Raw genomic sequence first — 16,877 nt, forward strand, 5'->3', positions numbered from 1 at the left:
AGCAGATCAGCAGTTTCTGAAAAACTCTGGCCTATCTGGCATCAACAACCACGCCACGTTCAAAGTCGCTTTCTTCCCCATTCTGATGCTTGGTTTGAACTTCAGCAGATCAATTCGACCAGGTCTACATGCCTAAATTGCCTAAATCCATTGAGTTGCTGCCACATGATTGGCTAATTGGATATTATGCACATTAACACACCGCACATTTAAATAGGTGTACCAATTTGAATTGAACAATTCATGTTTGCAAAGATGCAACTAGACATTTGTGATCAATCTTGTTCGCACAGTGGATATTATAAAAATGCCAAGCCCACAGCCAGCGCTACATCTGCTCTTGTTGTGTTAAGTAGCTTTCATTGGCACCACAGCGATCCCTCCTCATATCCACATCACTGTCAAACTCTTGTTACTTTTTTGAAAAGCCATCAGGATTTGTCTCTGTCAAGTGCCTGTCCTTCAGTCCATTAAAGATGATTGATAGAGCTAGAAAATCTTCCACCCAGCTGTTGTTGTTGACTCATCTCTGAGAGATTGAAAGGAGCGGAGAAAAAGACCATCCCTCATCAAAAGACCTTTTGTCTGTGTTGACGATGTGAAGCAAAATAGATTTTAGAAGATAGGTTATAACTAATCTCCAGCCTTTTTTTAAAGATGTTTTTTCTAGCTTTGTATAGGAATAATTATTAGATTATAGATGAAGATGGTGATTAGTCACATTTTTCTTTAATCTGAATATTACAAAAATGTTTAATGTTATCCTGCAGGCTCTTAATTGTCTGATCTCAACTCTTTTAGTTTTGATAGATAAAGTTAGTCTGGGAGGCTTTTGCCCTCCATTGATCTCATCTTAACGAAGAGCAACCAAAAAAATGGGTACGTGTGGTTGTCCACCTGCCACTGTTTCCTCCTACCTCTGTTTTCCTCTAATGGCCTGTGAGGATTTTTACAGGACAACTTGAAGAGGATTTTATCATGTTTCAGTGTGATTGATAACATGCTCTTGGGGGGATGTCAGGCTTTCAGAGACAGATAATGCGGATTTCTATCTCTCTGCCTTCTCCTGTAAGACGTGCCATCAATCAGATGTATCCTGGCCTTAACCTGGTAAAATTAAAACCTTAGATAGGTGGGGGGATGGGCAGGGGTCTCCGTAGAACCAGGACACACACATCAACCGGGAGCATGACAGAATCAGAACACAGATCCACATCGTGGCAGGCTCACCGCAGAGAAGACGGTGGATTCCACAACGGGCCAGAAAATACAGTTAATGATCGGACTGCATATCGCTGTTGACAGAGGAGAGAGATTACAGGAAGAACAGTCTCATTTTCACTGTGTGCGGAGGCGTTATTAGATCCTAGCCCAGCTAATTTCATTCCTAAGCTTGTCAATATTTACCAGCAATAGGCACAGCACTCTATGGCAGACGCAGCCTCCCTATAGAGAGGAGATAGAGCACCAGGGAGCTGATTTGAAAACGTAGACATTCACTAACCGGAATCAAACTCATAAACATAATTTTCAGCTTGTTGCTGGTTGTTTGTTTTCTCATGATAAAGCACGCAAAGTCCTAATTAGCCCAGCTGGCTTGGGATATGTCGAGTGCCTGGTTTTACATGCTTCTCCTCAGGTAGGCCCTTACCTCTCTTTGTATGTCTGTTTGTTTCAGTTGATGGCTGCATACACAAAGCGGCTGGGTCCTGTCTGTATGACGAGTGTCACTCGCTAAATGGCTGTGAAACCGGCAAAGCCAAGATCACCTGCGGCTATGATCTCCCTGCAAGATGTGAGTATCAGTAATTATTAGCTTTTTCTGTTTGTTTTTGTAATGTGCGCCGAGGTGCCTTCCAGGATAATTCTCTAATTAAAACTGTTGCCATTGAGAGCTACATCACCTGACAGTGAACATTAAGAATTAGCGTTAAGTGCACTTTCCAGCATTAATCTGTAAAGTTTTTAATAAAACAGCTCATTTCTTTTCCAACACAAGGCTTCTGAACCAGCTGGCAGATTGCTCTTACTTTGCAATATTGCCAAAAAAATCATTTGTAGGGATAAAAAAAAATACTTTTTTGCCTTTTGATTGCTTTTAGACTTAAATAATTTTGTCATTTACATGTATATGTGTATTATATTTCAACCTGAGGCCTGTCATTTTTGGATAAAGATGATCGCTTTTGCAAACTAAACACAAGCACACATGGCCCCACATGTCTTATATACACGCTTGTATGCTCTCATATAATGACTGAGGTCATTAGTGCCAAAAACAGAGTGGGACGCATTTGATGTTGAACAGAAGAACCTGTGAATCCAAATTACTTAGTTTTTAGAGCTCATTTGTAATAAACAGGGAATTGTTATTTGGAAGATAATTAATATGATTGGTGCTTGCTGTACTGCTGGATGAGAGTGTCGTCTGCACACAAACAAAGACATTAACGAAGCTATTAGTTGCTTAATTTGATTGATTTTTCATCCCTGATTTATTCCGTTAACAGATCACATAAATCTTGCTATCATGAAGATGAACGAATAAACGATTAGAATTTGGACTGCACAGTTTTCCTTTTCCCTCTGTAACGGACATAATGTTTTTTAATCAAGTTAAGAAAGCCAACGTGTGTTTGTCGTAGATATTTCCAAACGAAATTCTTTTCCTAATCGTCCTTAATACACGTGTCTCTTTTCAAACTTTGTCACAAGCTCCTTTCCTTGCAAACTTGAAATGGAAAACATGACAGGAGTGAAGAAATGTCACTTGGTGTAATTCGGTCGAGACAAACGTCCCAGCAGTCCTAACCTAACCCTGAAGGATTTCCGTGAGACAGCCAAGAGAAGACATTGAGGCTCAGATGAAATTAGGTTGTGTTAATACGGTATGTCGTAAAGATGTCAAACAAATGGAGCAGATAAACTGCGAGTCTGTCTTGTGGGCAGCAAGTTTAAGTGTCTGCAGATCCAAAGCAGGGTGCACCGTGACAATTTAATAACCTGCAATGTCACCTGGGAGCAATCACGCTGCCATTGGGTACTGTTATTGTAATTATCTCGGGGCAAAACACCTTCTCTACGCTGATAACTCGTTATAGATTGTGTAGTTCTTTACCAGGAACAGCCGGTTCGTTTTTGAATGTGATGTTATTTTATATTAAAGCATCTTTACTCCGAGCCGGTATCATCTTCTAGCTCTGATCACTGTCATAATAGCGTCGTCTCTCGTCTGCTCTCGGGGACTGACAGTTGCTTTACTCTTCTTTGTGAGCTCAGCTTTGACAAGTCTAAAGTCTATCCACACTTTGGATTTTATTCATTTTTTTTTTTTTGCATTAATTTCTGTCTCTGACTTATTTGTTCCACCTCCACACACATTATGAAGCTGCCGTGACTGCAAACAACATCTTTTCACTGTACAAAATCTCAAATAATAGTCTGTCCACCCACTCACCACAGAACAAAGTAAACAAACACGACAGCAGACAATTTTCTCATTTTTGAATTTCCCTAAATTCAGGGATGTCACATGTAGGCGTATCAATAAAAGGGCAAAAGCTTGCAGTGAAATAGCAGAATATATTTTTCATTAATTGAAAGTTAATATGATGTTAATGGCCCTCTGCTGTGGCTAAAGCTGAATACATAAACTGGATAAAATGAGTTTTTAAATGTGTATAATGAACTGAACGTAGCAGATGGATCATCACCATTGATGAGAGAAGTGTCTGTTGACGATGCAAAAGTAGCCCTGTGGTCAGTCTCATGCTTAGAAGCAACTCCCCCCCCCCAGAGAACATCTAAGCATAGGCTGCTTCTTTTTATTTTCATTTATACTAATTATAACATATGGTAAAATCAAACTGAGGAACATGATCCCTGGATTTTAAATAACATAAGGTTGTTTGATACAGATGCCAAAGGAAGAGCAAGCACATACATGAGTGAAAATTCAAGAAATGCATTATAGACGTGTGACAAATGAAGGGAAATCCCAATGTGATGGTCCACCGTGTCTCTCCATACATTTAACAAAACTCTGATTCAGATTAAGGATACACACATTTAAATCCACTCCATGATTCCTACATTTGAAGCAGGTAACTAACGCACTTATATGGATGTCAACACACATAGCGAAGCACCTTAATCTGGGTGTGCCTAATATCAAGTAAACGGTGTCTTATCTGTTTCTCCATATTTTTATCTTCAGTTCCTGCCACGTTTCGCCCCTATCACGTTACACCTGAGTAATTAGATTTAAAAATCCAATCTCTGGCCCTATGATAGATTGAGGGGCTGTCCAGGGTGTATGCCGTCTCTTGCCCTGTGACGGCCGCGGTAGTCGCCAGCCTCCCTGCCCATCCTGTTCTTTAAGATAAATTTCATGGCTCACACATGTTCATAATTTTCAGTCCTCTGGATTAAAATGGAGGCTCTGCTCTTTATTTACCCATTGATATAGTGAATCCTGGTTTTGGAGCTCCGCTGATGATGGCTTTCTTTAATTACTGATACACTTTCTTGATCCAGAGTAAAATACTCTGATTTGATCAACTCAAAAACCCAGACTCGAAGGTTTTGGTTGGACTCACACTTTTTCCTGGAACAGTGCAGAAGTGTGCATTAGAGGCAAAGGTGTGGGAGCTGAGTTAGGGTTCATATCTCATTGTGTTGCCTCTCAAAACCAAACCAACCAAAATTGTTGTTATGTTCACAGCACATGTTGTTTGCCACATATTGATTTCTGTAGCTGCAAAGACATTTAAGCTGTCAAACAACACTGCGGTGTCTGGATTTAATTTGTGAGACAGATATCATATGAACCAACCTGTTATTGAACTAACAAGTGAACACATATTTTATTTTACATTGTTAGCATTTTCACTATGTAGTAACTCCATACTGTATCAACAAGCGAAAGATCCCCAGTTCAATCCCCGGAGGAGACATAAATCCTTTGAGGTTGCGACCCGAAGGGCATCCGGCCTACAAGCTCTGCCAAATCAAACATGCTGTGCTGCGGTGACCCCTTGTGAATGAGCGAGCAGCCAAAAGCAGCTTTAGTAATTTCAGCATAAATTAAACTTTTTCATTTTTAAATTGTCAACAACAAAATATAATTTTTGTGTTTCACTGCATGCAAAACCGCTTCTGCTGACGCATATCTGCAGATGGTGGCTCCACGGCTCTTCCAAAGTGAGAAGAACACAGACAGATGGATTATTTAGCGTTTACATCTTGGCAAAGCACAATATTTCCAGCGTGGGCATTCTCTTTCTAGTTTTTCCTGAACATTAGTCGGCTTCTCACAATTTTCTATAAACATATAAATCTCTTAGAGGATTGCAGCCTTCTTTGGGGACTCCCCTCTCTGGAATCTATTCCACTGGATGTAATTAGACAGTCTAAACATACAATGCGAAGAACCAACTGTATATTTCTTTGCTTTTAATTAGGTTTGCAGGGATTTAGGCTTGGGTTGGCATTCTGTGTCCAGAAGTCGTTTAATGACTTTGCCAACAATGCATAGAAAGCCATTCATCACGCCATGTGCTCGGCTGTTTCTCTTGAAATTATAGCATTTGCGGAGTCTTAAGTGTTATTTAAAAATATCAGCCAAGGTGTATCATTTTTCAGGAGAAAAAGAAAAGAAGATTAGACTGGTCAATTTTGTTGTTTTTGTAAGAAATTGAGAAATGACAATTTAAACCTAACACTCGAAGTCACTGGTAAAGCAATAAAATGCTTCCTTGTGTCCCGGAAAACTACTTAGTGCCCATGGGGAGAAAAGAAGTAGATCTGAAATCAGAGTTGTCCTTGTTTGGAGATTTGATGTGCCGAGGCAATGGAAAATGACCGGGCTAACCTATCCCATATCAGCCTTTCCCCCCCCCCCCCAAGACAAGAAAATTGCTCTCCATTACATCCTTCTAAGCAGTTCAGACTGTGAATCCCAGTGGCAAATGAGCCTTTCCTTTAAGAAGGCCAAGCACATGTGGGACTGATTATTATGGGGCTGGCTCAAGATTATTTATCAATGACAGTAATTACCCACCTACCATAGCGGAAAGACTCCAACAAAAGAAAACTGTCTATTACATCAATCTGACAAGGAAATTGTCTGTTTGACCTCATGTTAGACAAGTTACTCATCCGTCCGCAGATTAATGATCAAACGAAAATACAATGTCAAGTGTAACCAGCTATGTCTCATATTTACGACTTTCCTACTGGAAGCTGAGTTTCAACACTGTGCAGTTATTCCATTAGTTAGCATTTACGTTAAAATGTGCACCATGCACCACTTCAGTTGCTCTTCTCTGCCCGGTTAAAGTTGTACTCGACGTACCTATCTTAAGATTTTATAGCTTCGTTTGAAATATATCCATATGCAAAGCATTTTTTTAATGTCACTGTTACAACTTTGTCTCATATCAAGATCAACTTTATTGCTAAAACTTAAACACATTTATTAGCTTTTCTTTAAATCCTTCAAGTTCTACAAATGGTCCAAGTAGTCTGGAACAACACTGTTAAATAAAGCCTTTATTGGCCTTCTACAGCCATGTGAACATGAACGTTTACACAGGACTCTGTGTAGGCTGCTGAAAATTAAGCACTCTTATTGCCTCCATAGGAATTAAGAGGTGCATCCAGGTGCTGCTTATCAAATGCAGTTGATTAAGTGATCAACAGTAAGTGGGAGCACCTCTATAAAATAGAAGCTTGGGCTGTTTGTTGGTGTGGAGCATTCAGGTGTTTGTTAACACGAATGCCACAATCATCTCAGGAGTCTACACCCCAGCAAACTATGCAATGCAAAAAACAGGAGCTGCATCTCAGGCTCCTCAGGCCTCGTTTAGCATGTTCAATGCTGACATGCTAGTACAGTTAGAAAAAGACTGAACAAGTTTGGCTTTTTTGCCAGAGCACAGTCTCTTCACTCTGAAAATAACTGTCTTTGGTTTGCAAAGTTTTGAATCAGCATCCGAACAAAACACAAGATTTTTGGAACAATGTGCTTTGGACAGAATGGAGACGTCGGACCGTAATGCACTGCATCGCATTTGGTGAAAACAAGCCCAGCATAACAGCACAAACAACCTCACAGCACAAACAAACTCATAGCAACTGTCAGTACAGTGGTGGAGGGGTGATGATTTGGACATGTTTTATAGTTCCAGGACCTGGGCACATTGCAGTCACTGCGTCAACCAACAAAATAAACACCTAAATATGTAATAATAAGTAATAGCTAGCACCTAAAGTGTGCAACAGGACAATGATCCCAACATACCAGCAAATCTTTAACTGAATGGCTGAAAAGGAGAAGAGTCAAGGTCAAATGCTGAGGTGAGACCACAAAAATAGCTGTGCATGAAGAATCCCTGCAAACCCCAATGAACTGAAGTTATTTCTGCTAAAGGTGGTGCAAAACTAAGCTATTGAATCATGGCATGTACTTAATTTTTACAGGACTGCACAGAGACCTGTGAAACCTTTTTTACATGACTGTATATGTTACAAACTTAGTGTTTTACCCTTTAATGAAAAATCATCATCATTATTATAAAAAAACATAAATATAGCGCACTTATTCCAAATTACTACGACTCACAGAGCAGGCAAACGTCTGAAAAGCCAAATTGGAATAATCCTTTAAGTAAAATATAACTCGCTTAATGGTAATAATCTGCATTTATCTGGTGCTGTTACGGTAATTTAAATGTGTGACAGTTTGTAGGATGATATGCAGCGGCTGAACTCGACAATGGAGATGTCTGAATCTTATCATTATTATGCTGGTCCACTAGTCCACTCTAATAACGTTTAGCAAAGACCTCGTGGGTTAATCAGCACTTGCACATTTCAGCCCTAGCTGTCACAGTAGACCTAGAAAGTATTTAGGGTTCAAACTAGAGGTCTGCTTGAGAAAGTTAATGTCCCAGAGGAACTTTTAGATAGAGGTTGGATGTTTTCATTCTCCAGTTTCATCTGAAATCTTTTACCCAGTTTTGTTTTTCTCCCTAGGGCTACTTTAGATTGACAGTTCAAAACATTTGCACTGTTTATTGTTTTGCCTCCCCCCCACCCCCCCACCCCCCGAATCCATTATTCCTTGAGCTCTAAGTATATGCTTTAAATAATAAATCATATTTGGATCCAAGAAAGATGGGCCAAGATTTAGTTTTATCGTCTTTCTGTCATAACAGTGGCCTCTTTCGACTTTAATCTTTAATTATTTGTGAACATGTTTTTATTGAGCTTCTTTGTTACATGAATGCAACAGTGCTGTATTCATTTATTTGTATATCTAAAACGTCTGTAGTCTCATTGAGCAAAGAACATGTTCAGTCCGCTATTTCACAAACTCTTTAAAAGAAACGGTGATCATTGAGATTCATATGATGTTTGTATTCACTCTACATTATCAGTGGTAAGGTTTTAGATTTCAGCCTTTGGAGTATTGTCTCTAGCCATCCCGCTCTGATAGTGTGGAGACACAACCTTATCCATGCAGCACTGAGATCCTGGCAAACCTTTGATTACCCTCTTATCTAAAACTAGATGCTAACTGTTCTTGACACACTCAGCTGACGCTCCGTGTCGGCAATGACTTTGCAGTTCTCCAGTTCGCACTCAGGCTTTGCTTGAACAACATCACTTCATTCATGTATTTTTTTTTCATACTGCTACCACATGAGCCTCCTGGCATCCTGTGTCCACTGAAACCATACTGTGGTTTTAGCTTCTCAGTGTGTGTTACTAAGATCTAAGAGCTTTAAAAATATCAGAGCTCTCTACCCTTCTGTTTTCACATGACATTGTAGTTTGGCAGCATCTGGCAGACAGAGCGACTAGATCTAAAGGATGTTATTTCTGTATCTGTCTCACTTACCACCATGACTTAACCGCTAAGTAGAAAATCATTATATTTATAAAATAAGTGTCCATACAATCATGTATATTTTATGTGTCTACAAATTGATCATTTATATATATTATTATGTTATTATTTTGTAGCCTTCTGAACTGTAACAGTAGCTGAAAAAGGTGGAAGGTTATCAGTGTAATCACTCTAGGTCCAGTGCGACCTGGAAATCTGAAGGAGGGCATAAATTTTGGACTTTTAACTGTATTTTTATACGTTTTACAGCTTTTCCTACTGATAAAGTCCTTGCCCATGGCTGTTCCTCCTGCAAAGTAATAAATAAACATTTAAATGACCAAAATCTCTTTCACTATCTACTAAAAAAAATTTCTGTGAATTAACAAAGAATTTGTTGTATTATTACAAAACATTTTCTGTAATTTTACACATCTCTTTTTTATAATTTAACTCCAAAGAGTCGCTCACCACATCAGCATTTCTCTATCGTCTAGAAAAAGAGACGTACTGTTGGAATTCTTTTTTTCATATATAAAGATATCTGAGTATTTTAATGTGTAGTTAAACTTATTTACACTGACAGAAAGGGGAGTTTCACTGATCGGGCCTACTTAAGGTCAAAGTGGGCTGAATGTTGCCCAGATGTAAAATGAGTTTGACATCCCTGCTCTCGGTAATTCTCGTCTACAACAAATCTCATAGCAAGTGATGTATTAAAGATTGAATATTTGCCATGTTGCTCTGGTTTATTTTCGTAAAATATTTAAATGCCAAGAACTGATTCTAGTTTCCAGTTAAAACTCTTTAGACGTAATACCTATTGAACTAAACCATCAAAGTCTTTTTTTTTGATAATCCCGTTTCTTTCCCGTTCTGTGGAAAAATCGGTCTAATGACAAAAACTGCTCACTTTAATTGGACGACAACACAAAACATGGACAAAATGACCAAAAGCTGTGATGATGGGTTCAAAAGTTTGTTTCAGCGTCAGTGTGTGGAAACGGCGCTATTGCTGCGAGCTCTGGTGGAACTTACAGGACCGCAGTTAGATGAAGCACCTTTGGGAGATGCACCCTAGTTCGTTTCACCTCCTTCTTTATCTTCTGCTCTCTCTCAGTACAAAATGGGAGTCTCTGGTGTTTACTGTAACTGCACCTGTGCTAACAATACTAATCACACGCCTGTGATAAATTTTTCTCCGTAATAGCATGAGGAATCTTTCCCATGCCCTATTTAATCTGGGAGACCAGGCCGTCTGTTTCGTCTCTTTCCACTCAGCAAACACAGATAAATCACAACAAAGTACTCGCTATTAGTAAGTGGCATATATAGCTCATTTTGACACATTCGGAGGACCATTGGACAGCCCATAATTTGCTAATCTGGATGCAACCTGTTTACAAGAAAGATTTCATCATATATAGTAGCTCTGTCGGCCAAGGTTTCGCTTCAGGTGTGATCAGCAGTGATTGAAAGGTTAAATCAACTATGTAGGAAGAGGTTGTTGTCGTTTTTTCTTGCTTGATTATTTTAGGAATGTTAAAAACATGTTAGGTTGATTGGATTTTTAACAATAACATATTATTTAGGCATTCAGTGTCCGCCCACTCTTTTGAAGCCAAAGTATAAATATAACAGATAGAGACATTTTATTGCAAAAGCAGTTAGTAAGCAATTTCCTGGCCTCCCTTTTCACAAATGAAATGGCTAATGGCTTTATCTCTTCATAATGCATCAAACAGAAGTGGTGAGACTGCTACAAGGTGTTTCTTTTTCTCATTTTGAATTCAAGTGTGGAGTTAAAGAAATCCTTTGTTGCAGCAGATAAATTAGCGGGGGTTAAATCAACCCCGGTGGCCATCGCAGTCCCAGCCACACGCACACAGTGCTAAGTCAACGTCTTCTCTGCTGCGCACTGTTAGCGCTCACATCATAAATGTCACTTCATCTCTTCACCCACGCTCCATTTACCAGGCGGGGTCTGCCACGGACTTTCTCAGACAGTCTTGATTGTTTTAATGTTTTTGTCTGGTAGCTCGGTCGCTCGGCCTGCCGGTCGTTGTTTAATTTTAAATATAAAAGCTGAACTTTTTGTTGTAATAGTGGCTGAAGTGATTACAATCTTTAGTCTGAATAAAGGAAGGCATTAAATCAAGGAAAGGTGAGAAACTCTTAAAAAAAGTAATAAACCTTTGTAAAAGAAAAGAAAAGAAAAGAAAAAATGGCCAGACCTTGCTGCTGGGATGAAATTTTAAGCTGTTTGTGATTATACACTCTAGATTTCCAAGATGAATTAATGATAGAATTAACTGAGTATGAAAAGGAAAATAGTATATCAAGGAGAGGCCTTTTTTGTATTATTTATGAGACAAAAACTGCTTCTCCACACTAATCATCTCACTCTTTAGCTCAAAGAACAGAATAAAACTAAATTCACTCTATCTGTGAAGTCTCACATACTCTTCTGTGTCGCTCTCCTTTCAGATATTTGGGTTTCCTTTGTTGGCTGGCCTGTCAGTCTTCCAGGCCTCTTGAGAACCGGAGTAATTTGGTAATTTTGCCTAAACGGCGATACTGTAATTATGTGGCATCAGCTGCCTAGCTGTCAGTGAGACGGCCAACGGTCATTCATCACCGGGAAACTAGAAGTGTGTGTGTGTGTCTCTTTGTGTGTTTGGTTGGTGGTGGGCTGGTCGTGACTGATCGGGTAAACACGAGCAGTCAGAAAGTGCGGTGGTCTCTCACAAAAATGGCTGAAAATAGGAGGTGAGAGGCCTTTGGAGTAATGGGGTGCAGGAGTAGCTGCAGCCTGTGTGGTAGACTGGTTGTTTGACTGATGGGGTGGGGGTGGGAGGTGGTAGTGGCAGCGGTTGTTTTCTGGAGGAGGGGGTGAAATCAAGGCGTGCCCGAGCCCCAGGATGACAGTGATGCGTCAGGAGGGGGTGGGTTGGTGGCGGCGGGAGGGGGCTTGTGGGTGGCAGATGAAGTGGGACCAGTGGAGGGTCAGGTTTGAAGTGGAATGTGGCAGCAGTTCTAATGCAGTACTGCCGTCCTATCACACACAGCTCCCATCTGTCCGTGAGTGAGCCAGGCTTAATGAAGGCTGTCGTTACAAAGGGCTCATCACCCAGCGGTGGCACATTTACACATACAGAGAAAACCATCACTGGTGAAGTGTTGCAGCTGCCAAAATCTGTTTTATTTTTTAGCATTTTGTTTTAATGTAGAGTCTATTTTTTTCATACCACAGTAGCAGGGATGGTTCTAGCTAATACTATTTCTTTAGCAATGATAATATTAGAATTCCTATACAGGGCAGATCACATGTGTAGCACCGCCTCATATCATTCCTTATATGTTGGTAATTTAAGCAGTGGCAGTAAAAACATTGTTTTCAATAGCTCTATAGAGCATTATTAAGAATTTGGCCTTGAAGGAAAAGTCAAAGGTCAAATATCACCTATTTTAAATCTTAATACAATACTTTCAATATGTTGACAATACACACCACAGTTGTAAGAATCATAGTTTCTAAGTTTTTTGTCAATTTTCAATAAATCACAATAAATTGTTGAGCTCACCTTGAAGATCTTGGATGAAGTGAGTCAGATTTGAATGGATTGTTAACATGACCCCACTCAGAATTCATTCAAAAGTTTTCGAGCTACAGTTTTTACAGAATGACACGCAGTCATGTAAATGCTAGCAGCAACACAACCTCCCTGGTGGAGGTAATAAAAGTAATAAATGAATAAATAAAAACACATTTAGAAAGTTTTTCTTGTTTTAAACTCTACCTTTAGTCTCTCTTCTTTGAAGACTTACTTTTGGCATGGGAATGCATGAAACGGGTCTTTCTTGTTACTTCCCATACTTGCATCATCGAATAGGGGATTTTGTAGATTACTGCCGCTCCAAATAAAGCGCTCCTTTAAAATCTAAAATAATGACCAATCTGTGTACATATATTGTCAATTTATTGCAATCAGGTAGGGATGATATAAAAAAAATATTTCACCCTAAGTCAAATGACTCTTTTGTGATAAAATAGCTGAGATGTGCGTTTGGGAACTGAAAGAAACAAATGTGGTGCGTGTTTATTTCCCAGCCTGAATAAATGTGGAATACTTGCAAAATGACACATGGTGTCTGGAGTTAGTCTATTCCAGGCTGTCTTTAATAAGTCAAATGTGACAGAAGAAAAAGAGACTGCGCAATTTGACTTTCAAATATATATTTTTACGAAATTTATCAGCCTTTTTATACTCTCAAAAGACTTCCAGGTCTTTCACAAAAAGCTGCCGGAGCATGATGCGATGATACACCCGAAGTTAATATTTTTAAACACTGAAACCCCTCCGCTCCACTAGCTAGCTTGTTTTTATTCAATTTTATTTATATGCTCAGTTCTGAAGATTGACTGTCGTGCTACAACAACAGCATTGTAGTGTTAAGCGGGGCTTCGGGCTTCCTTATGCCACCACCAAGACCAATACAGAGCACTGCCAGTCATTCCTGGGGGACAACAGTGCACAGTTTCGGGTAAAACTCTGCATGTCTCCACCGTTGACAGCGTCGTTGTCACGAGAAGAAAGCAAAGTTTTAATCTGATGGCTTTGTTTACTTCTCATCCAAGACTAAGGATAAAAACTAATTAAGAACAGGGAGTAGCAGACTCCTGTAGTGCCATTTTCACAGCTAATTATGCATGAATACAGCCTGCCTAAATAGTTGCTCCCTAGTCTTTGATGTTCTTTTCACTAAATTGCTATGGTTACTTCCGCTCATTAGGCTTTTAAGATTGTAAATGTTGACAGGTTTTGCCTTCCTTTCTTCATTGTGCATCCCAGTATCTCTCTGCTCAAGATACACAGGCATGGTGACATTGGTATATGCTAAATTTCATTCCTAAATATAATCACGTGTCCTGTATGTATATCCCTGGTTGGCATTCGTGAGTTTAATGCTGTGGATCCAGAACTGCGCTGTGGCCCTTTAAAAACCATTAACCTACCCATAAAAGTACATATGGGTCTCTATAAACTCTAATGGGGACCAATACACTGGAGCCAGTGTGTTCCTTCAGGGGCACCGCTTTGAGAAATACGGAAATGAGACTCCATAAAAAAGGAAAATAAAACTTCCTTTTTGATAACATTATGGGCTGGATTCCTACCTTGGTTTAAGTGCTTTCCCAATCAATATGTTCCCAGGATAGTCAAGTTTGTATACTTGTGTGTAGATTTTATGGCCCAAGGCTGTTTGAATATCAAACTTTTTATACATACATTGTGCTAAAAGATTTTTGGGGGGCATAATTAAGAAATACTCTAATTATTTGGCCTCAGCACTGAAAAATAATCACTTATGCTGCAAGTTCACAATTGAATAAATTAATAAATGTGAGCTATCCCCAATTCCACGTTAAGCTGTTGTTTCTTTTTTAAATATTGCTTATAATAAAGTTTTTTTTAAAAAGCTCATGAGAAGAAATTATACACATAAAGATTAACAGCATTCCAGGGAAAACTCTGAATTTAGTCAAAACAGTTTCTATGTCTGCATCAATTAAGTAAGAAACCAAATACATCAAAGATTTCTTTTGTAACCATTTTAAAATGATCACAGTAGACTTTAAGTTTTTATGACACATATTGGCTCAAGGAAGTGTCGCTGTTGCATCACACTGCTTCCGTTTCCTGGGTTGTTTTAAGGGGCAACGTGAGAAATGGCTCTGTGGCAAGCAGTTTTATGGTGATCACCTTGAGCCAGTCGCTCTGGCCAGGAGACCAGTGAGTGCAATGGATCAGTTGGGAGCCCTCAGTGTGGATTTATGAAAGCGCAGAGCTGGGTAAAAGGATCGCTCACCTGCCTCTGTTTTCTGCACACCAAAAGATGTCAGTGAATAACGTCAGAGAGCTAATCCAAGGTGGCAGCGCTCTGACAGCAGTTCGCAGATGCTTTCTGCCGGTTGCTACTGATCCACAAAAGTTCACTTATCCCGGCACTTCTAGAAACTTTAACATTCCAAACACAACACGTTCAATTTTTTAATTGGGAACAAGCCACTGTCTGGGAAGTGATCTCGCCCAGAAAGTTTGCCCTATCCTTTCCAAATAGTTGCACGCACACTGCCTTGCACACATACACACCCGATTCAGCATGTCGCCCAGCACGTGGCAGGGCACCGAAGGGGACCAGGACGTGCCTGTAAAGGTCCCCTCTGTGCACGTGGTGGTTAGGTTGGCAGGGCAAAGCAGGGGAGCGTCCGGATCAAGTTTCCCCCTCCTGCTGTCTAATTATTGACCCATCTGGTATTGTCTTTTCAATTGTTTCAATTATGATGGCACTGGTGTTGCTCGGCATCCTGGCGTCAAGGCATGCATAATTCATGTGTAACACCCTGGACTCCACTCAGAGCTGTGGGTTTGAGCTGAATGTCAATACCTCCTCATGCCCCCAGTGGAGCAGAGGGTTGTCTGTATTGACAGCAAGGCCGATAAGGAAAGCCAAAGCAAGTGCTGTGAAAGACACTGGATAGTGATGCTATCACAGAGCATGTAGGTGAAAAGATTTCTTCTGTGTCAGCGAGAGGTAAAGCTGTCTTCACAGCTCGTGTTTACTGTCGCCTAATATGTGGCCTCATTATTGTCACCCCCAGACCTTAGAATCAATAGTGTTCAATTACTCATGAACCAGAGGCCCGGCGTTGTTTACTGGGGAATCAGAGCCGACCAAGGGTTAACTCTCTCATCGGGGATTTGACCAATGCTTCCATCGAGGAAGGGTCCAGAGGCAGGGAAAAAGGTAAAACTCAATCAGGAGGAAAAGGTTCAGGGAGTGTGAGTGTTCATTAAGAGGTGTGAAGATGAAAGAGAGAAGGGGTCACATTTTTTGACACCCCGCTGTAATGGAGGTGCTTCTCGGAGGGCAGTATATGATATCTATAAAATGTGTCATTACTAGATGCCGGTGGCAATTGTTTGCCCACAGATTGGAACTCAGCAGATGATCAAAAGAATCTCATATTGCTCCCAGTAACAGGCTTATACACCACTGCGTTTTGACAGTACATTCTGTCGTGACACACGAGACGTAGGAAAAATTCATGTTTATGCAGTCTGCATGAGCGCTCAAGAGTACCATCACCATCTGCACTGCTTTTAAAACATTATTTAACAGCTGAGGATTTTAAGGTTATTTTTTTTTCTCCCCCGGTTGAATTGCAGGTTACTTTGCATATCCGTTTGTTATTCCCATCATCATGGTCATGGAAGACTCATTGATTCAGTACTTGTGGACCCATGCGGCTGATTCAGTATTCATACGGTGACCCCTCACAACAACACACCGTCAATTGCAGAGGTGCTCTCATGGACACTGGCCTACTGGTCTTCGGGTCCCTCTCTAGTACCCTTGCAGTCACATCAATGCGTGCGAAATAAGCTGTCAGAGCTGTAACTGGATGGAGATTTAATTCTGCATTTCTAAGGACCCGAACCTGCAAAAACTGAATGATGCCGCTGCCTGTAGGGGAAAACTCCACACTGGGAATTTTAACCTCCCGCACTTCACCAAAGGTTGTTATTTTAAGTGACAAATTAGGAAAAGATTATGCAGTGCCCTGGCTTTAACAGGCACCGGTAGCAGTGAAAATGAAAATGTGTATTTCGTCCTGCGGTTTTTGTTTTTTGTTAAAAGATGCCGCGACTGTCAAAGAAAGAAGAAAAAACTGTTTTTATGTTCATAAAAGGAGTCGACACTAATAATATGGTTATTATGGCTGTGGAATTGCACGTTATTGTGTTCTTTGTCTCAATATCCACAACAAGCAGTTTGACTGTTGAGCCTTTGTGGTTGTCGTTCTACAGTCACGTCAGGGATGAAGAATTAAACCTTTTGCGGCAGCTGTTGGATTGTTGAGGCAGCTTACAGCTCATGAGGCTCAACTTTCAGCAAAATGTTTTACAACATTATATTT

The 16,877-nt window shown here is 40.2% G+C and overlaps 1 protein-coding gene across 1 annotated transcript in view; it reads left to right on the forward strand.

Moving 5' to 3' along the window:
- Positions 1-16,877, forward strand: part of macrod2 (mono-ADP ribosylhydrolase 2) — a 413,432-nt gene that overhangs the window by 165,745 nt on the left and 230,810 nt on the right. The window contains exon 5 of the mRNA XM_082556428.1: positions 1,679-1,795. Coding sequence (XP_082412554.1) covers positions 1,679-1,795 — 117 coding nt within the window. The remainder of the gene's footprint in view (positions 1-1,678; positions 1,796-16,877) is intronic.

The sequence above is a fragment of the Aulonocara stuartgranti genome (genome assembly GCF_965226115.1).
Source record: "Aulonocara stuartgranti genome assembly, chromosome: 13".
NCBI classification, from domain to species: Eukaryota; Metazoa; Chordata; class Actinopteri; order Cichliformes; family Cichlidae; genus Aulonocara; species Aulonocara stuartgranti.